We start from the raw sequence: 27,745 nt of genomic DNA, 5'->3' as shown, positions 1-27,745 counted from the left end.
TATTAAAATTTGATGTCCTATTTTAGTTAATTTTTGAAAATGTCTGAAGGGTGGCAAATTTATATAAATATTTATGTCTCTAAAATTCCTATAGGTCAAACTTGAAACCATGGTTAAACTTTAATCATAGTGCATTAGGAATATTAACCCAATTTTGTGTTTAAAGTTTGAACAAATAGTTATTGACTCATAAATGCCTCATATTTCATCTGCTTCCAAGTCTCCCTGATAGCTATATTAGGATGGATTTGATTTGCAGATTTTTATTCCACAAACTTTCCTGCATCTCATGTTTTTGAAAACCGCTTTATTGAGGCACATTTTATGTATCATAAAATTCATCCCATTCATATTTGCAATTTAATATTTTTTGTAAGTTTACCAAGTGATGCAACTATCATAATAGATCAACTGTGGATCATTTTCATTGTACGAGTAGGATCCCTCATGCCCATTCACAGTTAATCCCCATTCCCACCCCCAACCCCAGGCAACCACTGTTCTACTTTCTGTCTCTACAGATTTGCCTTTTCTGGACATTTCAAGCAAATGGAATCACACAGTAATATGTGGTCTCTTGTGCCTGGCTTTCACTTAGCATAATGTTTTCAAGGTTGACTCATGTTTTAGTGTGTGTCAGTGGTTTGCTCCTTTTTATTATTAAACAGTATTCCATTGTATGAATATACCACATTATTTATTTATTAGGTGATGAAATTTAGGTTGTTTCCAGTTTTGGGTTATTATGAATAATGGTGCTATAAATATTTGTGTGCAAATTTTTGTGTGAGAATATGCTTTCACTTATCTTGGGTAGATACCTAGAAGTGGAATTGCTGGGTTGTATGGTAATTATACACTTATAATTTTTAGAAACTGCCAAATTGTCTTCTGCATCTCATTTGAACACTCTATTTTCAGAAGAAAAAGATAATATTTCTATCATTCATTCATTCATAAGACTTATTTGTGTATTCCACACATATCAAATGTCTACCTTGTATAGAAATTATATATGTATAATTGCATATTTTATATATTATATATATTTAATATATATGACACAATTATTTTCTCCATGGTACTCACAGTCTTTTGGAAAAGCAGACAGAAAACCAGACAAGTAAATACAGTAAGAGAAATACTATAAGGCAAGCCCACCTATTGTTCTGGGGGCAAATGGGAGGGCACCTATTCCAGGATAGGAGGAGCAGAAAAACAGTTTTGGAGAAGGTTACACTTAAGGTGAATCCTAGAAATTCATCTAGGAGAGTGAGGTAGAAGGGGAATTATAGTCCCTGGGAGCAGTAGGCAACCTGCCCTGCTCACTTTCTGAAACCCCTTTACTCTGATCAGCTTTACTTCTTTTAATAGCAATTATTGCGTACAACATGCCATGTAATTTTTGTGCTTATGTGTTGAGCTTATTATCTCTGTTTCACTTAAGAGCAGAGATCTCTGATTTGCTAACTGGTCTATCCTACATATACTTTGTAGTGCCTTAGGTGAAAAAGGTGCCCTCTAAATGTTAGTTGAATAAATGGCTCTGTAAAGTCCTGCAGGTAAATAACAGCGGAGTGTTTAAGGTGATTCATGACATGAGAGAGATGATCAGTTTTACTCCCCCCCCTTCAACGTTTTCACACAAATGTTTTGATGAAAGTGTGTATTTAGTGTTGCCTAATGACAGCAACTGCACGTGACACTGCACTGAGATGAACAAAATCTGAGATTTTGGGAAAAGGGGATGAGCTGAATTGTGAGGAGGAAGAACTTTGAAATCATAGAACATCATACAACAAAATGAAACGTACTGTGTTGCTTTAGAATTCAAGACTAGATTTGGTAAGACAAGTTGGCACAATGGCCAGAGGATGGTTTGATATCACTGACAAGAGAGTAAGCTTTTTGTTACATTAGGATTCAGAAGGAAGTTTGTGGGTGCCAACACAAAACAAAGTCAGGTAGTGTTATGCCTCTGGCTTTATTTTTTTTTTTGCTCAGGATTGCTTTGGCTGCTCAGGGTCTTCTGTTGTTCCATATGAATGTTAGGATTGTTTTTCCTATTTCTGTGAAGGATGCCATTGGTGTTTTGATGGGGATTGCATTGAATCTGTAGATCAATTCGGGTAGTGTGGACTTTTCACAATGTTAATTCTTCCAATCCAAGAGCATGGAATGTCTTTCCATCTTTTTGTGTCCTCTTTAATTTCTTTCATCAGTGATTTGTATTTCTGATGGTAGAGATCTTTCACCTCCTTGGTTAAGTTTAATCCTAGGTGGTTTTTTTTGGTTATTGTAAGTGGGCTTACTTTCTTGATTGTGTTTTCTGCTAGTTCATTGCTGGAGTACATAAACACTACTGATTTGTGCATGTTGATTTTATGTCCAGCAACTTTACTGAAATCATTTACAGCTTTAAGACTCTTTCTGTAGAGCCTTTTGTTTTTTCTGTAAATAGGATCATGCTATCTGCAAACAGGGCTTGTTTGACTTCATCTTTTCTAATCTAGATACCCTTTATTTCTTTCTCTTGCCTGATTGCTCTGGCTAGTACTTCCAATACTGTGTTAAATAAGAGTGGTAAGAGTGGGTAGGCAAGGACCATTTTGACATATCTGTGATTTTGAATACAGCTCAGCTGTCTTCACAATAATGAAAAAGTGCCTGTGCTTATAAAGGCAAGCTTTACTGGGAAAACACTAAGGTGTCTTCACTCAGATTTGTTTGGGTTCCTATTTAAAGGAATCTCAATCACTTCTGTTATACAAAAAAGGAATCCACCCAAATATTTACAATTTATCTTTTACATTAATTTATTTTTAAACAAATAAACAATATTAGTAAAAGCATATATAAATGTATTCATGTTTGTTGATTGATTTTTGTGTTGTTGACATGTGAGATGGGCTTCTTGTACTGAAAATAAATTGTCTAGAGACTAATCATGCCATAAATTGGGTGTCGATTCTAATTCAGTTCTGTGGAGGTATTGTTGTTTGTTTTTGGCTGAGTAGGAGGCAGAGACATTGGAGAAGATGAAATCGCGGAATTAATCAGGGTTTGATCATAAAGGGCCTTTTATACTCTGCTAAGACACAGACTTTATCCAAGGGTAATTGAGAACCATGAAGTGTTTTCATTAGAAAAGTGACATGAAGATTGATTATAATGTAAAGATTTGCTGTTACGGTGATTTGGACACTAAATTGGATGAAAGGACAGAATTAGAGAGAAGGAGAACATTTTAGGAGACTTTTACAGTAATTCAAGAAAAAGTTAATGGTGATCTGAAGGAGGTGGTAGGTAATGAATGGACTAGAGACCTGTGGAAAATGTGGCAACGGTACAGCCTTTTTTTATATGCATGGGTGCTCAGAAGGGGATGGAAACATCAGTGATGTCCCCCAGGTTTTCTGTTTCGGGCAACTGGATAGCAAGTGGCATCATTCATTAAAGTTGAGAACACAGGAGAAAGTGGAGCATTTTATGAATAAGGTGATGAGTTTGGTTTTGGACTTGTCACTTTAAGGGAGCCCATGGAACACCCATGTGAATAGGTACACTGGGCAGCTGGAAATCTGGGACAGGATAGAATCCAGGGTAGAATCCCAATTTGTAGTATAGATTATGGATGTGTGTACAATTGTGATACATGAAGCCATGGGAGTGTGTACAATCACCCTTAGAGTTTATTGGAATGAAGAGAGACTAGATCTGTGGACAGAACTCTGGGGAACCCTGACATTTAAGAAGCAGACAGGAGGAGAAGACCCTATGAAAGAGAGTAGGAAGTAGTTAGAGGAAAAGGGGAGCAGGAATGGTGTATTGTTAGAAAAGCCAAGACAGAAAGGCATTTTAAGACAGAGTGGGCTGTAGTACCAGTCACTAGAATTCAATTAAGTGAGGACTAAAAAGGGTTCATGGGATTTGGCAACATGGAAGTCATCGGGATTTATGGTAACTACAGTTACTCTGGAACAGTAAGCATAGAAATGAATGATAGGAGAAAGTAGAAACAAATGGTGAGTCTAAATGATTCTTTTTCTTTCTGAATTAATTATGGGAATTGACCTAAACATACCTTAACCTAACATAGATTTATTTTTTTATTGAGATGAAAGTCACTTAAGATTAGCCATTTTAAAGTGAGTAATTCAGAGGCATTTAGTACATTCACAATGGTGTGTAACCATCTCCTTTGTCTAGTTCAAAAACATTTTCAGCAAACCAAAAAGAAACCCCATACCCACTGAGCAGATGCTCTGCAAGCCCTTCTTCCCCTAACCTCTGGCAACTACCAATCTGTGTTGTGTCTCTATGGATTTCTTATTCTGGACATTTTCTATAAATGAAATAACACAGTATGTGAGCTTTTGTGTCTGGTTTCTTTCACTTAATCTAATGTTTTGAAGGTCCATCCACATAGCATGTATCAGTACTTCATTCATTTTTTATGGCTGAATAATATTCCATTGTATGGACATACCACAATTTGCTTAACCGTTCATCTGCTGAAGAGCATGTGGGCTGTTTTCACCTTTTGGCTGTTGTGAAAAAGTGCTTCTGTGAACATGCATGTACATGTATTTATTTGAGTACCTATTTTCAATTCCTTTGGGTATATATCTAGAAGTGGAATTGATGGAATCTAACGTAGTCTTTCAAAACTATACCTTTATATAAAGGTAATTGAGAATATGTAGGAAGCACTGTGCATTGTATAACAAGTTGACTTATGCAGTCTATGTTCCTTGAATACTTTATATTATCTTTGAGATAGATTGGTAAAACTACCATTCAGTAATTATTCAGCCCATCAAGAGATAAGCTGAATTATATATATATATATATATATATATATGTGTGTATATATATATGTGAATGAGTATGCATTTACTCAGTATATACACACATACATGCATATATAATTTTATTTTATTATTTTTTTATTTTAACTTATCAATATACAATACAGTTGATTTTCATGTCCATTTACCAATTGCTCTTTCCCTGCTCCCTCTCTCCCCTCCCCCTGATCAACATCATATCTGTTCACTTGTCTTAACAAGTTACAGGAACTGTTGTGATTGTTGTCTTCTTCCTCCAACTCACATTTATTTGCTTGTGTATTTATTTATTTATTTCTTTATAGCTCCCACAAGTAAGTGAGAACATGTGGTATTTCTCTTTCTGTGCCTGACTTATTTCACTTAACATAATTTTCTTTAAGTCCATCCATGTTGCTGTGAATGGTAGTATTTCATTCTTTCTTATAGCAGAGTAGTATTCCATTGTGTAGATATACCACAGTTTCCTTATCCACTTATCTGATGATGGACATTCGGGCTGGTTCCAACTCTTGGCTATTGTGAATAGTGCTGCAATAAACATGGGAATACAGGTATCACTTTGGCATGATGATTTCCATTCCTCTGGATATATACCCAGCAATGGAAGAGCTGGGTCATAGGGTAGATCTATCTGTAATTGTTTGCGGAACCTCCATACTATTTTCCATAAAGGCTGCTCCATGTTGCAGTCCCACCAACAGTGTAGGAGGGTTCCTTTCTCTCCACAACCTCATCAGCATTTATCATTCTCAGTCTTTTGGATATTAGCCATCCTAACTGGAGTGAGATGGTATCTCAAAGTGGTTTTCATTTGCATTTCCCGAATGCTGAGTGATTTTGAGCATTTTTTCATGTGTCTGTTGGACATGCATGTATCTTCCTTTGAGAAATGCCTATTTCACTCCTTTGCCCATTTTGTAATTGGGTTACTTGTTTTTTTTTTGCTGTAAAGTTGTTTGAGTTCCTTGTGTGTTCTGGATATTAATCCTCTGTCAGTTGTATATTTTGCAAATATTTTCTCCTCTGTTGGTTGTCTTTTCACTGTGTTGTTTCTTTTGCTGTGCAAAAGCTTTTTAGTTGATATAATCCCATTTGTTTATTTTTCCTTGTTGCCTGTGCTGTTGGGGTCCTATTCATGAAGTCTGTACCCAATCCTACTTCCTGAAGTGTTTCCTCTAAATTTTCTTTAAGGAGTTTTAGTGTTTCAGGATGTATATTTAATTCTTTAATCCATTTTGAGTTGATTTTGGTATATGGTGAAAGGTATGGGTCTAGTTTCATTCTCCTACATATAAATTTCCAGTTTTCCCAGCACCATTTGCTGGAGAGGCAGTCTCTTCCCCAGTCTGTAAACTTGGTGCCTTTGTCAAAGATCAGCTATGTGTCTGTTTTTATGCCAGTACCATGCTGTTTGGGGTATTATAGCTTTGCAGTATGGATTAAAGTCAGATAGTACTACACCTCCAGCTTTATTTTTTTTTGCTCTGGATTGCTTTGGCTATTCATGGTCTTTTGTTATTCCATATAAATGTGAGTATTGTTTTTTCCATTTCTGAGGAAAATGTCACTGGAATTTTCATGGGGATTGCATTGAATCTGTAGATCCCTTTGGGTAATATGAACATTTTCACAGTGTTAATTTTTCCAATCCAAAGCATGCAATATCTTTCCATCTTCTTGTGTCCTCTTTAATTTCTCTCAACAGTGGTTTGTAGTTCCCATCACAGAGATTTTTCACATCCTCAGTTAACTGTATTCCTAAGTATTTTACTTTTCTGGTGATTATTGTAAATGCACTAGCTTTCTTGATTTCTTTTTCTCCATTTTCACTGTTGAAGTATAGAAATGCTACTGATTTTTGTGTGTTGATTTTGTATCTTGCAACTTTTCTGAAATCATTTATCAACTCTAAGAGTTTTTTTGTGGAGGCTTTAGGCTATTTGATACATAGGCTCATATCATCTACAGACAGGGACAGTTTGACTTTATCTTTTCTAGTCTGGATGCCCTTTATTTCCTTCTCTTCTCTGATTGCTCTGGCTAGTACTTCCAACACTATGTTGAATAGGAGTGGTGACAGTGGGCATCCTTGTTTAGTTCCTGTTCTTAAAGGAAAAGCTTTCTGCTTTTCCCTGTTCAGGGTGATATTGGCAGTGGGCTTATCATATATAGCTTTAATTGTGTTGAGATACTTTCCATCTATACCCAACTAATAGAAAGTCTTCATCATGAATGAATGTTGAATTTTGTCAAATGCATCTATAGCATCTATAGAGATGATCATATGGTTTTTGTCATTGATTTAATTGATGTGGTGTATCACATTTATTGATTTGCATATGTTTCACCAACCTTGCATCCCTGGGATGAATCTCACTTGATCATGATGCATAATTTTGTGTATGTGTTGCTGTATTCTGTTAGCTAGTATTTTATTGAGGATTTTTGTAGCTATGTTCACCAAGGATATTGGCCTATAGTTTTCTTTTTTTGTTGTATCCTTTTCTGGTTTAGGTGTCAGGTAATGTTTGTCTCATAGAATGAGTTTGGGAGAATTGCCTCTTTTTCAATCTTTTGGAATAGTTTGTAGAGAATTGGCATCAATTCCTCTTTGAAGGTTTGGTAGAATTCTGCAGTGATTCCATCCAGTCCTGGGCTTTTCTTTTTTGGGAGCCTTCTAACAGCTTCAATCTCTTTTATTGTTATTGACCTGTTCAGATTTTCTATATCTTCTTGGCTCAGTTTTGATAGTTTGTGTGTGTCCAGAAATTTATCTATTTCCTCCAGATTTTCAAGTTTGTTGGAATATAGTGTTTATAGTAGTCTCTAATGATTCCTTGTATTTCTGAGGTATCAGTTGTAATATCACCTTTTTCATTTCTAATTTTTATTTGGTTCTTCTCTCTTCTTTTTTTAGTTAGCCTTGCTAATGGTTTGTCAATTTTATCTATCTTTTCAAAAAACTAACTTTTTGTTTCATTGATCCTTTGTATCATTTTTTTTGGGTTTCTATTTCATTTAGTTCTGCTCTGATCTTAATTGTTTCTTTCCATCTACTAACTTTGTGTTTGGATTGTTCTTGTTTTTCTAGTTCTTTAAGGTGAAGTGTTAGGTGGTTTACTTGCCATCTTTCCATTCTCCTGAGGTAAGCATTTAATGTGATAAATTTCCCCTTTAGTACTGCTTTTGCAGTATCCCACAGGTTTTGCTATGATGTGTCATTATTTTCATGAATTTCAATAAATTTTTTGATTTCCTGTTTAATTTTTTCTTGGACCCATTTTTCATTAAGTAGAATGTTGTTTAATTTCCATGAGTTTGCATAGTTTCCAGAGTTTCATTTGTTATTGATTTCTAATTTTCATCCATTGTTATCTGAAAAAAATACATGGAATAATCCTAATTTTTTTGAATTTCTTGAGACTTGCTTTGTGACATAACATGTGGTCTATCCTGGAGAATGTTCCATGTGCTGATGAGACGAATGAATATTCTGAGGTTATTGGATACAATATTCTGTATTTATCTGTCAAGTCCAATTGTTCTAAAGAGTTGTTTAGATCTTGTGTTTTTCTGTTGATCTTCACCTGGATTATCTGTCCAATGTTGAGAGTGGGGTGTTCACGTGTCTATTTCCTTCTTTAGGTCCAATAGTGTTTGTTTTATAAATCTGGCTGCTTCAATGTTGGGTGCATATATATTTATGATTGTTATGTCTTCTTGATGAATAGATCCTTTTTATCATTATATAGTGGCCTTCTTTATCTCTTTTTATGGTTTTTGGTATAAAGTCTATTTTATCTGATATAAGAATAGCTACTCCAGCTCATTTTTCATTTCTATTTGCATTGTATAACTTTTTCTGTCCTTTCACTCTTAGCCTATATGTGGTTTTACAGTTGAGGTGAGTGTCTTGAAGGCAGCATATTGTTGGGTCCATCTTTTTAATATAGTCAGTCAGTCTTCGTGTTTTGAGTGGGGAATTTAATCTTTTTACATGAAGAGTTATTGAAAGGCGTTGATTTACTGCTGGCATTTTATTGATTTTTGTCTGAATGTCTTAAGTATTTTTTGTTTCTTTCTGATTTACTTTTTGCCTTTTGTGTTTGTTGGTTTCTTGGGATGGTAAATAAACTTTTTTTCTCTTTATTGTTAGCATTTTTGTTTTACTGGTGGGATTTGTTCTTTCTTGAGTATTCATGGCAGTGATGGTTGTTTTTCATGTACCAAACATAGTACTCCCTTGAGAATTTCTTGTAAGGCTGGTTGTGTGGTAGTGAACTCCTGCACTTCTTGTTTGTCTGAAAAATAAAGTATTTCTCAGGATAGTTTATTTCTTGGATAAGAAGGATAGTCTTACTGGGTAAAGTATTCTTGTCTGACAATTTTTGTTTTTTAGTATTTTGAATATATCGTCTCATTCTTTTCTGGCTTTTAGGGTTTCTGATGAAAAGTCTGATGTTAGTCTGGTTGCGGCTCCCTTATAAGTGGCTTGCCGCTTCTCTCTTGCAGCTTTTAAGATTCTCTCTGTCTCTGAATTTTGCCAATTTGACAATAACATGTCTTGGAGAGGACCTTTTTTGGTTGAATATGTTTGGGGATCTTTGAGTCTCTTGAATTTGAAGATCTGTGTCTTTGCCTATACCTGGGAAGTTTTCTGCTATTATTTCATTGAATATATTTTCAATGCCATTTCCTTTTTCCTCCCTTTTTGGCATACCCATGATTTGGATATTTGAGTGCTTAAGGTTGTCTGTTATCTCTCTTAGATTTTCTTCAAAATTTTTAATCTTTTTTCTTTTCTTTTGTCCACCTGTGTTGTTTTGAACAGACTGTCTTCAAGGTCAGAAATTCTCTCTTCTGCTTGTTCTAGCCTGCTGATTATACTTTCTGTTGTGCTTTTTATTTCATTGAATGAATTCTTTAGCTCCACAAGCTCTGTTACATTCTTTTTCAGGGCATTGATTTCTTTGTACATTTCTTCTTTCAGGTCCTGTATACTTTTCCTCATTTCATTGTGTTGTCTAATTGAGTTTTCTTGTATCTCGTTTAGTTTCCTTAGAATTATTGCTCGAAATTCTTTGTCGTTCATTTCAAGGACTTACTGTTCTATAGGATCTAGAACTTGAGAGTTATTATTTTCCTTTGGTGGTGTTGTACTTTCTTGGTTTTTCATATTTCTGTTATCTTTCTTTGGTGTCTAGTCATTGTGGCAGAGGGTTTCACAGTCCACTCATTCCTCCCTGGTATCTAACCTGGATCTTGCAGGAACTGCCAATTTGGCAGGATTGCCATTTCAGTGCAGCTTCCTTGAGGCCTGTGGGCCAGGAGGCTTTCGGACCTCTCTGGGTGGTGGGGACTCACCTGGGCTGGGGTTCCCATGGTGTGGTGGCTGCTGGTTCTGGTGTAGCTGGCTCAGGGCCTGTGGGCCCCACGGCTCTTGACGACACACAGATTTTAATACCAGTACCTTGGCTGCCACTTCGCTGCTCTGCATATATAATTTTAAAAGAAGGAAGTACTCATTAGAATTGAGTTTTGAGTGTTATAAGAAGGCAGTGTTTCAGGCAAAGAATTTGGATAAATCAAGCCATGTAGGAGAGAGAAGATGGGCATGGTGTTAGATGTCTCACAGTTTAATTTTTCTGAAGAAAAGAGTGCAGGTTACACTCTAGTTGGCAATAAAGGAAAGTGACACAGAACAATAAAATCAACTAAGAGCAACCATGATGTTAATTTAATAGCAAGGTGACTTATAAAATTAAGATTATATATTCGAAATCAATTTTTATTCATTTCCCAATAATCACTGACTCATTTATGTTTAATCTCATGGACTGTATTTCTCCACTCACAGACACCAGAGTAGATGAAAGGAGATTTGAGTTCTATCTGTGGTGAACAATCTAGCTTCCTCATGGCTTAGTCAAACTCCATTTATAAAATACAGATTAATGATTTCTTAGAAAGGTGGGACAATGATTATGTTTCCTACAATATTTTGGGTGATTTAATGCAACATTCATGCTATATCCTCAAAACTATCATTTTCTTCTACAGTCTTTCCTTTGTAAAAAGAACTCCCAGAAATTGATTATGGAACTGAGATTCTGCAAGATGTGGCTTTGTGATTTTACCCTCAAGGCACTGCCTACAGATGTGGGAGAGGATATATTGCTTGTTGAGTGTCTGTTAAGTGTATATTTATTTGAGCTCATTTAAGTCATAACAGCCAATAAGTGGGTGATCCATGATAGGGATGTGGATTTGCTGACTCCAGAGTCAGGGCTCCATCTACCCTATCAAGAATGCTAATGAGGTTTCCTCTCCCTCTCCCATGCTTGCAGCTTACTAAAGCAGTGGGATGAGAAGGATGCTGAGGATGCCTGTGGGCTCAGCAGGAGGCAGGACCCTGATGGGTTAGCTCTCTTTTCCACAAAGACAGGAAGGGGTGGGGGCAGGATCTATGCCTGCCATATGTTTACCATCTCTAAGCTGTGTCATGTTACGTCTCACGGAGAGATTCTGACTGATTTATCAGGAGAATATTAATTTCTCTTATAAACGGTGTGTGTGGGATAAGTCAATATTAATTACTGCTGATGCAGGGAGGTTTCTTTTGATTCTACCTCATTTCATTTAGACCGTCTCTATCCATGTATATGATCTCAATAAACTAATCCCTGGGTTGATGCCTTTATTCCTATTTGTGGAATTTGTTTCAGGCAGAGAAAGCTGATGGATTTGTCAACCTGCCTGATTTCACTGTGGAAAGAGCATCCGAATGCAAGAAAAAGCAGTAAGTTGTCTCTCACCCTTCATAGAACTCTGAGCCAGGGTAATAGCCCTTCATAATGTTCATTGAGTGATGAAGTGATTTGCAAGTGAGGGAAGATAACACTCTAAAGCCTGAGAATTTTGTGCATTATGGATTGGCAACCTAAATAGTAATGGAAGCATTTAATCTTTTGTTTTCTGGAATTTCATTTTGTGGAGCAGATGGATTTTAAACCCCCTGTGAAGCCTTGGCATGGAATATTGTTGTTGACTGTGTCTGTGATGGAATAAAAAACAAGCTCCCATCCAGGACTTGTGCGGAGGTCAGATGTCAAGGTTTTGTCCTTTAACTATTTTACAAATGGTTAAATAGGACACACCTCGGTTGCAGATACAATGGCAAGACCAGTGTCTCTTTTTTAGTTCATGGAACTGTCAGCATCATCCTTGAAATTGAATTCTCAGAGCTGTTTTAAGTCTGGGGATTGTACCCCTATATAACTTAAGTACAAAAGATTTGACAGCCGACAAGGACTAAAGAAGTTACTCACTGTCCTTGTTTTACGAGAAGGGAACAGCCCAGAGAGTCTATGACCTGCCTGCAGCTCACGGGAGAGCTGACTCTAAGCCCAGGTATCCAGACTCCCAGTCAAATGCTCTTCCCATAAGAGCATCCTGCTGTATTTTGCATGTGTCTTTTTACACCTTTTTCTTATTCTTTCTTCTACCTTTGACATCTTTTCCAGTCTTATCAGAAAGGAACATTTCCCTATTCACCTATGATACTAGTTGCAGCAATTGATTAGTTGTTTTCTTCTAATAAAACTAATAAACTGAAGTTAGCTTTGAGTCTTTGCCATCGTGGCATAGCTGCTCATGTCCAGTGATGAATGGGTTGTATTGGTTCTTGTGGTTTCTGATTGGTTGTTTCCAAAACCCTGGCCTGTACTGCAGGACTTCGGGGATAAATGGTAAAGTGGAAGCACTTTATTGTTTCTTATCTTCAGTGTTTTGCATTTTTTTAAAGCTAAAATCTACCTTATATTTTCCATTACTAATAAAGAATGCCTTGGATCAGATTTCTGATGTGTTGTCAGTGTGGACATTCCATACCTGATTATTTTTCTATAAATAAAATTTTTTTGTATATTTGATTGAATTTAAATAAAAACTTTGCTTGAAGAAGTTGATCTGAATATTTTGAAGAGATATCTCTATCGGTCTAAATTTGAATTTATTGTATCTTTATAGCAAAAAGTTAGCAAGCGTAAAAGAAAAAAGATATACCCATGTGTTTTAAATGAAAACTATTGACCATCTAAGACTCAGTCCTGCTCTGAATGTTTCAACATGATAAATTGACCGTCAGCTTCCTATATGAAATGGGGATTAGAAATAGATATTTGATGAGACTAAATTTTTTTGGAAAATTTACAAAGAAAGCAGATGAACTTATAATGCTTATATTTGACTGATCTATTTTTAGACCCGTTGATGACTACGGACACTAATTTTTTATGTGTTTGTGCTTTTCTCCCTTCAAGCGCTTTTAAGATCAACCATCCACAGATCAAGACCTTTTATTTTGCAGCTGAGAATGGGCAGGAAATGAACGCGTAAGTAGAGGAAATTGCTAAATCTAGTCCCTCTGGGAGTAGAATTACTTTGGTCTGGTATTGGAATTTTAAGCGCATATTTATATCAATTCCTATTTTATTTGTTTCTATTACTTTAAAGATCATTTTCTTTAGCAGTTATAAAGTCTTCTTGCTGTCTTCCCTAGTAATTGGAAACATTTTGGAGACATATATGTCAAAATGGCAATTTTAGGCAGAAGCTGTAAGATTCTTCTGAGGGAATCACTAAGTTGAGCAAGGAGTAGAGAGAAGTCATTATAAGAAAATGTTAAAATGAGAATCACCATCACAAGGAGAAATTGAAAGTATTATGTAACTAATCTTGCCGCTTTCAGAATTCTACATGCAAAATATCTCTTCAGCATTTAATATGTGCTTTGTGATTATCATGATGATTCATGTATTTATTGCCTCTCCTCATATCATCCTGAACATTTTGCAAAATGTGCTTGCTCAGAGCATATCTAACTTAACATTTTATACCCCTAGCTCCATATTCTGTTTGCTCTGTTTAAATAAGTGGGCTATATGTAGATGTGTAGAGTCTCACCTGCCCTGCTTCTTCCCTACTGGTTTAGATTATGGTGTGAGCACGACTGTTATTTGAATGAGGCTGTATTTGAGGTGCTGACTTGAGAGTATTCTGTTTAATTCAAGCCCCATTCTTAGTATCTCTCATTACCTTCACATAACCAATTAAAAATATGTTATGGAACACCTACCACGTGCCCCATTGCACCAGATGCTGGGCCATAGCAGTAAAAAAATACAGACATAAGCCCTCCATTCATAAACTTCATGGCTTAATCTATTTTATTTGCACATAATGATTTCCCTGTCCATCTGCCCTATACAATTTCTCTTTGCCCTCTCGCTCTAGAAGCTTAAAGAAAAGGAGCAGCTCCCTTCCACCAAACGTGGACACACACGCACTTGCATACAGATACACATGCACACACACGTGAACTCAGCTTCTTACAGGAGATCCTGTCAGCAGCCCCGTCTAGCTGGAAATGCTCTCGTCTGTCCCCTACACTTATCTCCCCACCACAACCCTTGTTAAAGTTTGTTACCACAAGGATGGCTTGTTACTGCAGAAAGTTAGGAAACTCTGAGTTAGAAATACCAAGGCAAGGATTTGACAATTGAATGTTCCAGACAAGTCTTTGATTGACTTAGACAAAGACAGAAGGTGTTTCTACCCTCTTTCTGATTTTAGGTTTTTTTCCCTGAAACATTTTGCAAAATGTCTTTGCTCATGCGTTTGAGAAAAACGAATAGATACACAAAAAGAGAGGATTTTAAAAACTTCACAGTTGAAGCTCCTTACTTATCACTTTATTTGCACTGGGAAGTAAATCCCATTGATTGGCAAGCCCTTGCTCTGTAGCCAGCATAAGGGCTTGCCCAGCAGTACTTGGTGCCCTGGGACAGTGGGCATCAGCCTGCAGCTCATTTATCACTTCCTCCCTGATGGTCGTTTCTGGTCTTTAATGGCCGTGCAGCTGAGCTGTCTGCCACCCCCTCCCCAGAAGCCTTCTGCTGTCCCTGGCCTCTCCTCTCTCATAGCGCCTTGTATCTCCAGTGCCTTCCTTCCCCATCAATGTCCCACTCCTCCTGTGGCAGATCCTTTCAAAGTAGTTGTCTTCTCTCTGGCAAGGGGGGGTGAGACTGAACTTACCAGAGAAATAATCACTTCTAGGTGTTTTATTACATAGTGAATTTCTCCTCCTGCACTGTAAAATACATTTTTAAACCAATAAAAGTGTGACACCCTTTGATGGTTATCTGAATCCATTGTATTTCAGGCAGATTTTCTCTTCAAATCATACACTGCAGTTAATTAGCTTCTTGCTTCTCTTTCTCCCAACCTCCCCAGTTTTTGTTTATATTTCCAGTCCATTTATCTTCAGTTTTTGTATTCCCTTTTTGCAGATACCTGTGTAATGGCAAGTAGAGTTCTATGAGTGTTAGCTGTAGATATGATATGTGTGTTCTCTACTCTGTTGGCTGCTGAATCAAAGCCTTTCACAGTATTCAAAGCCAATATCTTATTTCCTGTCTATGCTGTGAAGATCTGTTAATTTTACTTGAAATTCTATTAGTGTTTGTCTTTCCAACTTACAAACAAGATATAAATAGAAATTTAAACTTAGAGTGCCTTGACTCATGGTTTTGAATCTCTCAGTGAGCTTTATACTTGAAAGTTGCCCATCTGGTAAATGGCCCATTTGGTCTGTGCCTGAATATATATCATACTTTCTTATGTCTATAATGTCATCATTTAGTCTTATTCTAAGGATGATGTTTCTAATTGCCAACCAAGCAACTTCTCCCTTCTCCCACAAGATGATGTGAATGCTATTTAGAGATTTATTTTGCAATAACACCGAAAGAGCTTCCTTTCTTACTGATGTGGCCCATTTAAGCCAGTAAATAATGCGTTTGGGTATCACTTGGTGAGATGCAGAGGTGTGGGGAGGGAGGGATGGCATTTGGAGTGACGAGTTCTGTTTTAGAAGTTTGCCTCCTTGGGTAACTGCATTTCTGGATGGTGACATTTCTCCCAGGGACGATAAAAGGAAAGGTAATTAAGTTTAATAGAAAGTACGCATGTTCTGTGGCGAAACCCAGTTTAAAAGTACAGAGGTAAGTAATTAAGGGTAACGAAGGAGGTGATTTCTAAGCAAAGTCAGTAGCTGCCTTTCTCAGGCAGTGTTTGTGGGAAGAATGCTCTTATTTCATGTGTCAACTTCTTAACATTTGTTCTCCAACACATGCTCACATCAAGTTAATATACAACAAACTCCCAGGGAACATCTGTCATCTTCTTTTCTGTAAACACAACTTCTTTGTGCATCCATTTATTTATCCACAAATAGAAGTTTTCCTACTGTGTGATGTTTAAGAAAAAGTTCTTAGCAAAGGAGGTGCTCTCAGCCTGTGGGTGCTAGAAAGAAAACAGTCAAGCGAGATTCTAAACAATCAGCAGTTTTTCACAGCTAGAAACTAACGGTGGCAATGAAAAGGACATGAGTTTTGGGAAAGGGCTGAGAAGAGTTTTTCTTTATTGTCAATTCTCTTCCATTTTGCTGTATTTCCATGTTTTGAAAAGGAGCTTAGAAATGACTTTTCTTGTCTCAAGCACTCTCAATTCAAAATGATTGTCTTTATTTAAAATTTTTTTTTTTGCCTATTTCACTTTTAGATGCTTTTTGGGGGGAAGGTCGGCTCCTACAATTATGAAATCAGGTGTAAGCGAAAAATTATTACAGTATTTAAAAAAATAAACCTTAAATTTATTGTGTTTTATCTGATCAATTTTTAAAATGTAATTTTAAATGTTTCTTTTAGTTGAGTAATTTATTTGATTGTCTTTTTTTACAGAAGTAGATAAAGTGAAATACTTCCCACACCCCCACCCTCACCTTCCAATTTAACTTCTCTCCATAGGGTTAGCTATTTTTAGTAGTATGGTATATATCCTAGCTGACACTTCTATGCATACCAATTCTGCACATATAAGTATATAAAGTACATTTGATCAGGCTAAACATACTGTTCTATAGTTGCTCTTTTTAATTAACATTACTTTAGGATTTTTCCAGGTCATTACAGGCCGTCCTCTCCCATCTTAGTCTTTTTATTAGCTTCATGATAACGTAGTATCAATAGAATCATTGTCATAGTTTATTAATCCAATGTCCTATGAGTAGACAATTATATTGTCTCGATCTTTTTTCTTTTGGCCATTCCAACCCTTGTTGGCAGTTTACATTCTTCCACGTTTATTTGTTTACGTTAAGGTGTATTTTTGTAGGATATATAATTATAGCTGGGATTGTTGGGCAAGGGGAACGGATACTTAAATTTTGAATAATGTCAAATAACCTGCTCAAAGTTGGCTGTATCAATTTTCATATTCAACTCAACAAAGGATGTGAATGCTTATTTTTCTGTTTATTCTTAAAAACTAAAAATCGACAATATTTTAAATTTTTTCCAAACCAGTGCTGACAAATATTTTCCTGTGTTTGGATATACATTTCCAAAATAGTATTGAAGCTGAGAATTATTTTGCATATATTTATTAGTCATTTGTATTTTTTCTGTGATTTTCTGTTCCTTTATTTTGCCTGTTATTCTATTGGGACTTGATATATATTTTTGGGTTCTATGGCATGATTTGGGCCCTGGTATTGGTCAAGTTTTGAGTGGCCTTTAGAGAACTTGTATTTATTGTTGTGCTGAAGGAAACTGGAGTTCATCTTCCTTCTCGCAGAAGCTCCTGTTTTGTTTACTTTTTAAAATCAAATTTATTACATATTTCCTATTAAAAAATAATGAATACGGCAAGACCATCACATATTGAGGGCTGGATAAGGATTCCTAATTAGCTGGCAATTGTCGACTTGGGAATGTGCAATATTTGCATCATGGTGTGAGTGCAGTATGCTAAATAGTTTATGAGGTATTACAGGACTAGAAGAATTCAAAAGTGTAAATGAATCATCAATGTGTAGCATTATTATTGTTATTTTGTCAGCATTGGTTGACTTAGGCCACTATTGAATGCTCTGGTTTCCCCCCCAAAAAACCCCAAAAAACAAAAAACCCCAAATCTGGAGTATCGGAAGAGGGGGAGGGAGAGGGGGATGAGGAGAGATTGAGTAAGGGGCATAAGAATAATTATGATTTATAATGAATATGCTAATAATATTGATTTGATCAACATATGTTGTACACTGGTGATGGTAGTCAATGTTATACCCTCAAAATATGTATAATCAATTATGTTTCAATAAAATTTTTAAAAAGTCAAAAAAATATACAAAAATCCAGAGAGAACAGGCAAACAAATCACCTTGATTTATACCACCTCAAAACAATACTTTCCCTATAAGATTATGTAGTTAGAAATATATAAAATAGACACATTTTGTGCCTTATTTTTAAAAAATTTGTGTTTAAATATGTGTCTTTTGAAACCGTTGAGAAGGAACTACAGTGTCCAGAAGTCATAAGCCAAATTTGAGTTTCTTAAGGTTTGTCTAGTTCTATTTTTGTTATTGATGTTTAAATGGAATTCATTGTCAATAAAATGGTCCATCAGTGGAAGGTAGGACATTGTCAATTTTTGCCTTTCATGAAATTCCTCAAGGAATTAAAATTTTCCCTACTTTAGGATTATCTGTAAAGTTCTAGCCAGATCTTTTCTGGATTGACATAAAAAATGTTCCTGGTTTAAAAATGGGTGGTCTTGTATTTTTTTTCTGAAGTAAAGTGAGATTTTTAAAAATTATAAATATACAACATTAATGGCTAGGTTACTAAATTAAGCGATAAGGGCTTTGACAGTTGCTAAAAATTGCAAATGTGCAATTACAGAAGAAGATCTATTTGTTATATTATATAACATATATAATGTATATTTATAATATCTAATTTAGATATTATGATATATATATTATAATATCTAATTTAGCTGCTCTCAGTAGCCAAGTGGGTAATGGGCCATCTCACTTCTTATCTTACAAGGGATACACTGAGTAAGGAAAATATTGTGAAACCAGAGGCCTTAGGTTTCGATGCTACAGATTTGTGCTATTTCTGGAAATGTTCACCCTGACAGAAGAATTAATGAGTTAATGTCATTACAAAGTCTGTCATAAGACACTCCTTCAAGGTCTAGGGGGAAGGTGGATGGGTAGGGGACCAATCACTTTGGGCAAACATTTACTTTCTATTCGAATTTTAGGTGGCTAAATAAACTTGGATTAGCTGTAATCCATCACGAACCCACTACAAAGGATGAAGGTATGTTCTATTTTAAATTTCTGAAAATTTAGCAAGACTATGAGAATAGGAGGCAATAGGATGAACAAACAATGTCAAGTTCTATGTATAGTCTGATCCTGTTGAAACATACTTTGGCATTTAAAATGATCTGAAAATATGTAGAGACAGACATACTCACGCAGATGCACCAACATGTAACAGAGCCTCCCGGGCTGGCTGCGAGAGGGGTGCTTTTCACACTCTACCCACACTTCAGCAGCTGTAGGCTTCACCCGCTTCTCAAACAATCACCAATGCAAACGTTTTATTGCTCCACCTACTGAATTCTTACTCACGGCTGTGATCTTGTCATGAACCAGTCAGATAACTTTCATCCCACTGTTTCCTGTGATATTTTAATATTTCCGCCAGGTGTGGGCTGAGACTAATTATCCTCAGAGTGTACTAGAAACCTGAAGGTCAGATTGGGACACAGGCTATAGTGGCTTTCAGGGTTCAAAAGCTACAGGAGTCTTATTCTTCTTAAGGACGCAATTACTTCTGAGTGTTGAAAAGGGGGAGGCTTTAGGTGACAGGGCCACAGAGTTGATAGTATTTCTGAAATGTTCAGATCACATAGGACTTGGAGATTGGAAGTGAGGACTTATCTCTTTTGATAACAAAATCATAAAATCTTAAATGTAGAAATGGAAAAGTGGCAACTTGATTTAAAACGATAAAGGAGTACAATACAGCAACATGAAATCAGTGTCTTAACCATCTTCTTGGTCCTCTTTTCCATAAAATGAACACCCATCGTATAATTATGGAATGCAAGGGAGGTGTACTAGTCCATTTCTGTTGTTTATAACAAAATACCTGAAATTGGGTAATTGTTGAAGAAATGAAGTTTATGTCTTACCGTTTTGGAGGCTGGGAAGTCTACAGTACAGACACAAATGGAGACACACGTGCACACGTGGTGAGGACCTTCCAGAGCAATGTGCAGTGTCTCGTGGCGAGAATGGGCTGAGCAAGAGAGCCAACCTGCTTGCTCACTCTCTGTATAAAGCCATCAGAACCACCCCCGTTACTCCATGAATGGATCAATCTATTCATGGGGTGGGGGACAGTTCTCATAATCTAATCACCTCTTAAAGGCCCCACCTTTCAATGACCATAATAGGATTTCCTAACCTCTTAAGACCGCTACAATGGAGATTAAATTTCCACTACATGATCTTTTGGGGGACACATTTGACCCATAGCAGGGGGAATCACACAAAAAACCTCTCCTTATTCTGGTATTAAGGCCTTCCATGACGTGGCCTCCGTGACCTCTCAGCTTTGTTTTCTATGGTATCCCTTGGGAGTCTCCATTTCCTTGGCTCAGCTGCTCCCTCAGCCTGATACTCTTCGTTCTTTGTGCAGCATTGATGTTTTAGTTTCAGCTCATTATGATTTCTGTAATCAAAATTAATAACTACTGATTATATGCACTCTTAGTGCTGTATATGACTCACACCTTCTTTGAGTAATTGTTTCATTGTCCCCGAGCTATGGTTGGTCCTCTTCCTGCATATCAGATGCCCTTTGAGGGCAGGCATCCTGAGGTGGCCATTCGTTTCTCTCTTTTATGAAATCCCCTGCACCAGGCAGTTCACGAGATACATACTTTCTGAATTGGATTGAAATTGCAATAGCCAGATGGAGAAAAACCTCTACTCATGCATTATGGAGTAAGTGATGACAGCATTAAAACATGAAGCATTTTCAATTTTGTTATAGAATGCTACAGTGAAAGTGAACAGGAAGATCCTGAGATAGCTGCGGAGACACCACAACCTCCTTACTTTTCCGAGGCTTCGACATCTTTGGTATGTGTTGACATAAGTGGTCTGTTGGTCATAGATCAAATGTGTACATGTCATTCCTTCCAAGTGAGTAGAAACTACCTTGACAGATAAACTTTTAGAACAGACTAAATTAAGGTACTTTCCAAACAGCAAGTGCAATTCTCAGGGTGATCATTTTGAGCCTTCTCTATAGCGACCCGCTGACATGACAAACTCAGTGCATTTGTACCTGACTCACAGATGTATCGTGCTCAGAAGATTCACGGGAAGGCAAAGGGCTTCTAAGTGATAGGCCAGTGCTTGCAACGACTTGTTTTATAATGTTGATTTATACCCTATTTGTTCTCAGAAAGAATTTAAAGTGCCTTGCCTAGGTGCATGTACTAAAACAATGCAAAATGAATTTAAAGGGGAGGAAAAAATAGCATGAAAAGAAAAGCAGTCAGAAAGATAGCAAGAAGCCAGGAACAGGGTTCGTGCATAAAAATTGCATATAGAATAATTTTGTATATTCACTAGAGAGGAATTCAAATTTGATTCTAAGCTCTGGAAGCATCCAATATAAGTTCAGGTTATTAGTGGATGTTAAGACTATGGAGAGTTTTTTTTCATATCTGGACGCTCTAATCATTATAGCGATAACCTTTAGAAAGGGTTAAACAAGGGTCATCGGGGAAGTCGATTTATGGTTTTCACGCCTACCATGTACCAAGATGTATTAGTTGTTTTAAATATATGATCATTTAATCCTCCAAACAACCCTGAGAAATAGTATTATTTAATTTGCATTTTACTGATTACTCATGAGGCCAAGCATCTTCTCCTCTTTATTAGCCAGGATTTGCTCTTTTGTGAAGTTTCTATTAAGTTTTTTGCATATTTTTAGCCTCCTCCTCCTCTTCTTCTTGACTTATAAAATTTCTTAAATTTATTATTCTAAATATTAGTCCTCTGTCAGCTAAAAATGAGCATATCTCACTTTCTATTTTTTAAAATTCTTTCATGATTTCTCTTTGTAAACAGATATTCTTGATTTTAATGTCATAGAGTTATCTATCACTTTCAAGTGAAAAGGTTAGCGCCTTTTTTTTTTTCTGGTTTAAAAAATTGTTTACTCTCCCCAGGTCATGAGGAAGTAGATATTACTGTCTTCATTTTACGGTTGAGGAAACTGAAGATCAGAGATGCTGGACGGCATGATCAAACACCCTGCAAATGTAGTCCTGTGATCGGAATCCCAGTCTGTTCAGCATTATAGCACGTGCTCCTTCCACCGTGACACGTGCTTGTCCAGAGACCCAAATAATCACACGTTTTGACAGGTTACTCATTCACTTACCAGACCTCTTCTGCCAAAATTTCTATTCACGCTGATAAAGTTTTAATCTTTATTGTGTTTTGGCAGTTCCTGGATTTAAGGGGTTAAATCGATCATTTCAATAATGACCACGATTGTTTTTATCAACTGTCAGCAGAGAATTGTGGTCACTTTTCTAATTTATTTGGCTAGCAGCCAAGACAAGGAATAAACACTCCTATTTGTTGAAGAAACATGTTTATTAAAATCTATATTAAATATGATTAGCCAAAATTAAGCAAGAGATAAATAAAATTCAACTTTGAACATGGTAAAATGTAAACCAATTTTTTAAAAGTTTTAGTCAGTTTTACTATTGTTTTAAAAATCTCTACACACCAATATACCCCTCTCAATGCCCGTACGAGGGTAGACAGCTCCCACCAATTTTCTAACTAGGCTTTTTAGGCTTTTCCCTAATGTAATCTTTTTCCTCTTTTAAAATCAGTTTCTGAATTTAGAAAAAGCTTTTATTTTTATCTATATCACTCAATCTTAATGGTATCTCCAGACCTTAAAGTGTCTGCCAGATTTTGACACCTTTAAATAAAGTACCCTTTATTGCTCCTAAAGAAGTCATCAACTTTGTGCTGAATAGGTCTTCAATAGTTGTTCATTGTTGTTGATTTAATAGAAAGTCATGCATTTATTTTTGTTTAGTTCCTGTCTCTCTTTGTCTCTTTCTGTCTCTGCCTGTTTCTCTCTTTCTGTATCTGCCTCTGTCTCTCTCTCCTGTTTTAACGTGTAGCACACAAGGATTTGGTTGGCCCTCTCTGCATCTCTTCCTCCAATTTTCTCTCCCTCCGACTGTGCCCACTAATATAACTCTTTTGTGACTATTTTGGCTCTAAAATACTGAGATTTTCAGTTTTATAATTGCAAGCTAGTATCACATATTACTAAGAGCATTGTCAGGCATCTAGAATTCTATTTGTTAAAGTAAAAGCAACAAATTTTCGTCTTAGATGAAGGATTATGGCTCAATTGCATTATACAATGATAGTCTAACCCAGTGTTACAGTAGAAGCTCAGGGAACGCTTGTTTCAAAACAAATAAGTGAAGGCATGCTTATGAGACCAGTAGGTTAGGTTACTGGACGCAGGAAAGTCTAAAATTTTCTGAGTCGTCAATCAAATGTTATTTTTTTACAAGCTCTAAGCTGAGCATTTTTTTGGCAGTCTACTAAAGCTAACATTTTCTAAAGAAATATATTGGAAATAGTCAAATAAATGTTGAATGGTTAGATTTTTTTCCCCCCTTAGCAACAGAATATGTTCCTCCTGCTCACATATTTCCCAGGCAGATTTTGTTTTTGTTTTCTCTTGTTTCTGAACGCAGGCATGCAAGGCACTTAGTTAAAATAACATTTATGCTTTTTATTTAAACTGATGAAATAAAAAAGAATTATGGTAACTTTTATGCACAGTGTGAATCAATGTACTTTTTTGGCTCAATATGATATAGGTTAGCTATGACTTAGATATATGAGCCTGGGGGGGGGGAAAATAATTTTTTCCCAAGTTTTTGCTTTAAGAAAATATTTTGAGTAATGAGCTTTCATTTTGTAATGATGAACTCAACTGTATAATACTATTCTGGAAAATTATCTCAAAAAGTTTTAAACTCTTGAAAGAATTTAATTCAGTGTTCAATTGTTCTAATTGCTATGAAGATGAGTAATAAAGCTTCAGTACCAGCCCAGTTTGGACTATTGCTTCTAATGGACTGAACCACATTCCACAAGAAAGTGAAAATACTTTGGAATCTTCCCTGAGTGAAGAAGAGGTTTTTCTTTATGTTTCTTCTTCTTGGGAAGGCTTTACAGCATTGATAGTAGAAAGGACATCCTTTTATTCTTAAAGAAATTAGAAATGGGGAACTTTCTGACAGGTTTACTAGAGAGGCTCAGAACAGATGAGGGACTCTAAGCTTCACTTTGTAAGATAATTTTTAGATATGACTATCTGTGATTCCTTGGAATTCGCAAAAGAACAAAAATGAACCAATTTTATACTGATAATTTTTATAAGTTACAAATTAATTTAAGATCTATAAAGGTCATTAAAAACCTGCTTCTTGTAGTTTCCTCTAACTTTAATTTTTTGAGTATTATGTAATAGTCTGATCTATGCTTATATGCTTATTTGTTTATTTAACAAATATTTATTAAGAGCCATTGTTCTAAATACTTAGGACACAGTGTATAAAGTGGACAGTGAATTGTGTTCTTCATGAAACCAAACTTCTAGTTAGGGAAATTGATAATAAGCAATGAACATGATAAGGAAAATATCTGCATGTTTTTAGAAGTAGAGCAGGGTGAGTAAGGGGGCTGGGGGGGGCTGGGGGTACATAGTGGGTTATGGCAACGACAGGGCGGCCAGGATAGCCCTGACTGAGAGCAAGATATGAGGCAGGGTGAGAGTCAGCCAGGTAGATACTTGGGAAAGGAATTTTCCAAGCGAAGGGAACAGAGTCAAGGTCTCCCTTAGTAATGTAGGGAGGCCAGTGTGGGTAGAGCAGGAGGAGCCAAGGTGACAGTAGTAGGAAGTGGAGTCAAGGTTCGAGGTGGCCATGCCATGTAGGGCCCATGGGCCAGTAAAGGACTTCAACATTGTGAATTATTTAGGGAGACTTTGGAAGGTTTGAGTAGAGGAGTGACGTAGTCAATTTCCACTTTAAGTGGACCACTCAGTCTGCTGTGGGAAGAGACCCTGGGAGGTGGGGAGTAGGCTAGAGGCAGAGAAAAGTAAGGGAGGGTATGCAGTAATCTACTGTGATATGGTTGTGATTCCATCAGGGGATAGCAGTGGAGTAGATGGAAAATGGCATGGTCGAATTTTGAATGCATTTGGAAGGTAGACCACCAATAGTGAACCATATGTGAAACAGAGGAGGTATGTATTTATAATCCCAGCTTCAAGCAACTCATGCAGATTATTTTCACACAACAGTCCTTACATTTTGATGCTTTTCAGAAGTGCAATTCCTTTATATAACCAAAGGATGGAAAAGAAAAAAAAAATCAGCTAAAGCAAACCACAGAAGCAATAAGTAAAAATAAACCCTGCAAACTGTGGCCCAGTGGCTGGTGTCAGAGTAGGAAGTTGACAATGAAACACAGAAAGGGGTGAAACTCATTTTAGAAATTCAAATGTAATCTTAACAGAACAGATCTTGAACAGTTTACTGAAGTTTTCTTGATCTTTTAATATCTGTCCTATATAAAAAAATAGACATGCTTGCAAGTGGGTAGTTGTATGAAAAATTATCGGTGACTATATATACAAGAAAAAGGTAGAAAGAAAAATTCATCCTTTCTCCTTAAGATGCAAAAAATGATCATAAGTTCTATGACTGGACATTTAACTGATTTTTAAGACTTTTCTGAAAGTCACTTTTATTGATATTTTTGCATTTTCCTTTAACAGTTCATCTTCGCAGCCTGCTCCTCTGGCAGTCAGTCACAAAGCCTGGTGGCTGTCTCCTGCCTTCTGTTCCCTCAGCCCTAGCCGAGGCCCTCATTAGCTCTTGCCTGAGTTATTTATTGAAATAGCAGGCGATTTTTCTTTCCCTGTCTCTAATCTCTCTCTCCTCTTAAAAACCACCTCCAAATGAGTCTTCCTAAAGTGATGTTCTGATAATATGGATTCACCTGCATGAACCTTTCAGTGAGTCCTTATTGCTTATCAAATTAATTCCCAACTCTTTGGCTTGGTATTTAAGAGCTGCCATTACAGTCTTGTTGCTGATTCCTTCTTTATCTCGGCTCAAGAAACTGCCTGCTGTTTCCCAAAGGCTTTCCAGACGTTCTTGTTTGTGCACCTGCAATTGCAAAATTTCTCCACTTGCAGGAACCAGTTGCCCCCTCACCCCCCTACTCAATATCTTTCAAGACTGCTTCCAATGTGACTTCCTTCATAAGAGCATCTCTAGTTCTCTATGTCAGGATAATTCTTTCCTCTTCTGAGCTCTCTGTATTCCTGTAGCACTTTGTTTTTTGATGCTTTTTTCATGTTATAATCTGCCTTGTATTATAGATTTTGTATATCTGGCTTATTTCTCTAATTATTAAATTCTTAAAGTCAGAGAGACAGTGTTCAGTTTCTTTTTGTTTACTCACAACATCTATGACTGTGCCTAGCACATATTTGAAACTAAATAAATATTTAATGGGCCAGTGGATGATTATTGTGACCTCATCTGCACCCTACAAAAATTTCTAGCTGTATGAATATTCCCCCATGTGAATTAGAGAGTCATTTCTTCACACTTGTCAAGTGCTTTCACAGCTTTGAGAAGGATGATTTCCTTTGACTCTCACAAAAATCCTTTATTAGTTTTACAGACAAGGAACCCAAGTTCCAGAGAAGTGAACATGACCATATTAGTAACATTCGCAGGCTGTTTATGTTCCATTAAGATATTCTTTTTGGTGTATCATTTGTTCCTCTTTAAATCTGTGTCAGTTGGGCAGTGAGTAGATACTTTTGTGTGTCTCCCATGCACCAGGTACTGTCTCGGGTAAGGAGATGCTGAGCTGAACAAAACAATGTCTCCTTCCTTGAGCACTTGAAGTTCTAGGTTGAGGAAGAGGGACAATGAATTTGTCATTCAAACAATTATTTCAAGTAATAAAATAAATTTATTTCATTAAAAATAAATGCTACGAAGTGATAAGTGCTATGAAGAAGATAAAACAGGGCAACGTGCTAGGGAGTGGCTGGGGTTGGCAGGGGAGGATGTCGCTTTCTCTACCCGTGTCAGGGAAGACCCTGCTGAGAAGTGACGTTTGCATCGAGGACAATGTGAGGAGAAGGAGGCAGCTGACCAGAAACACACGGGAGAGCCTGCCAGGCAGAAGGAGCTGGAGATGTGCGAAAGGGACAGGGAGAAGGCCACTGTGACTAGAAGGAGTGGACAAGCGGGGAGGTGGAAGGAGGAGCAGCTGGAGGGGCACCCGGGGGTTCATGCGGGTCTTCTTAGCTGTCACGAAGACCATACATGTATTCTTGGACCTGTGCTGGGCAGTTATTAGCAAATCTTCAGCAGACAAATATTGTGATCTGTTTTATGGTTTAGAAATACCCTATCCGTTCTTTGGAGGATGGGCTGGGGTGGGAAGGGGGCAGTGGTGGAGGCAGGAGGCCAGGAGAGTAAAACTTGGAGGTAAAATGACTTCTCCAAGGTCATTTGGAGATAGAGGATTGAAGTGATGAGCGGGTCTTCTGTCAGCTTGTTGCCCAAAGTCATGCAGAAGGTCAGTGAGAGAGGAGGGAGTGTACTCTGAAAGGTCTTTTGGTTTTTAGAGCAATGCTTCTACTAGTATGTGGAAGAAATGCAGACGTAGTACTCCCTAGGGCTTACCAACAATCGATTGGCTTGTTTTTGTTAATATGGCCAATAGAAGGCAAGAAAAGCAGTATACTTTCCTTCCTTTTTTTCTTGTTTGGTTTTATTATGTTTAATCTTAAATTATTCGTATA

At 36.8% G+C, this 27,745-nt stretch overlaps 1 protein-coding gene across 1 annotated transcript in view; it reads left to right on the top strand.

Moving 5' to 3' along the window:
- Nucleotides 1-27,745, top strand: part of IPCEF1 (interaction protein for cytohesin exchange factors 1) — a 75,055-nt gene that overhangs the window by 14,904 nt on the left and 32,406 nt on the right. Inside the window, exons 2-5 of the mRNA XM_063098488.1 lie at nucleotides 11,579-11,652; nucleotides 13,175-13,246; nucleotides 19,026-19,084; nucleotides 20,834-20,922. Of these exons, the coding sequence (XP_062954558.1) occupies nucleotides 11,579-11,652; nucleotides 13,175-13,246; nucleotides 19,026-19,084; nucleotides 20,834-20,922 (294 nt within the window). The remainder of the gene's footprint in view (nucleotides 1-11,578; nucleotides 11,653-13,174; nucleotides 13,247-19,025; nucleotides 19,085-20,833; nucleotides 20,923-27,745) is intronic.

The sequence above is a fragment of the Cynocephalus volans genome, chromosome 5, assembly GCF_027409185.1.
Source record: "Cynocephalus volans isolate mCynVol1 chromosome 5, mCynVol1.pri, whole genome shotgun sequence".
Taxonomy (NCBI): domain Eukaryota; kingdom Metazoa; phylum Chordata; class Mammalia; order Dermoptera; family Cynocephalidae; genus Cynocephalus; species Cynocephalus volans.
Note: the sequence above shows the minus strand (reverse complement) of the source record. Positions and strands in the feature narration are given on the sequence as shown.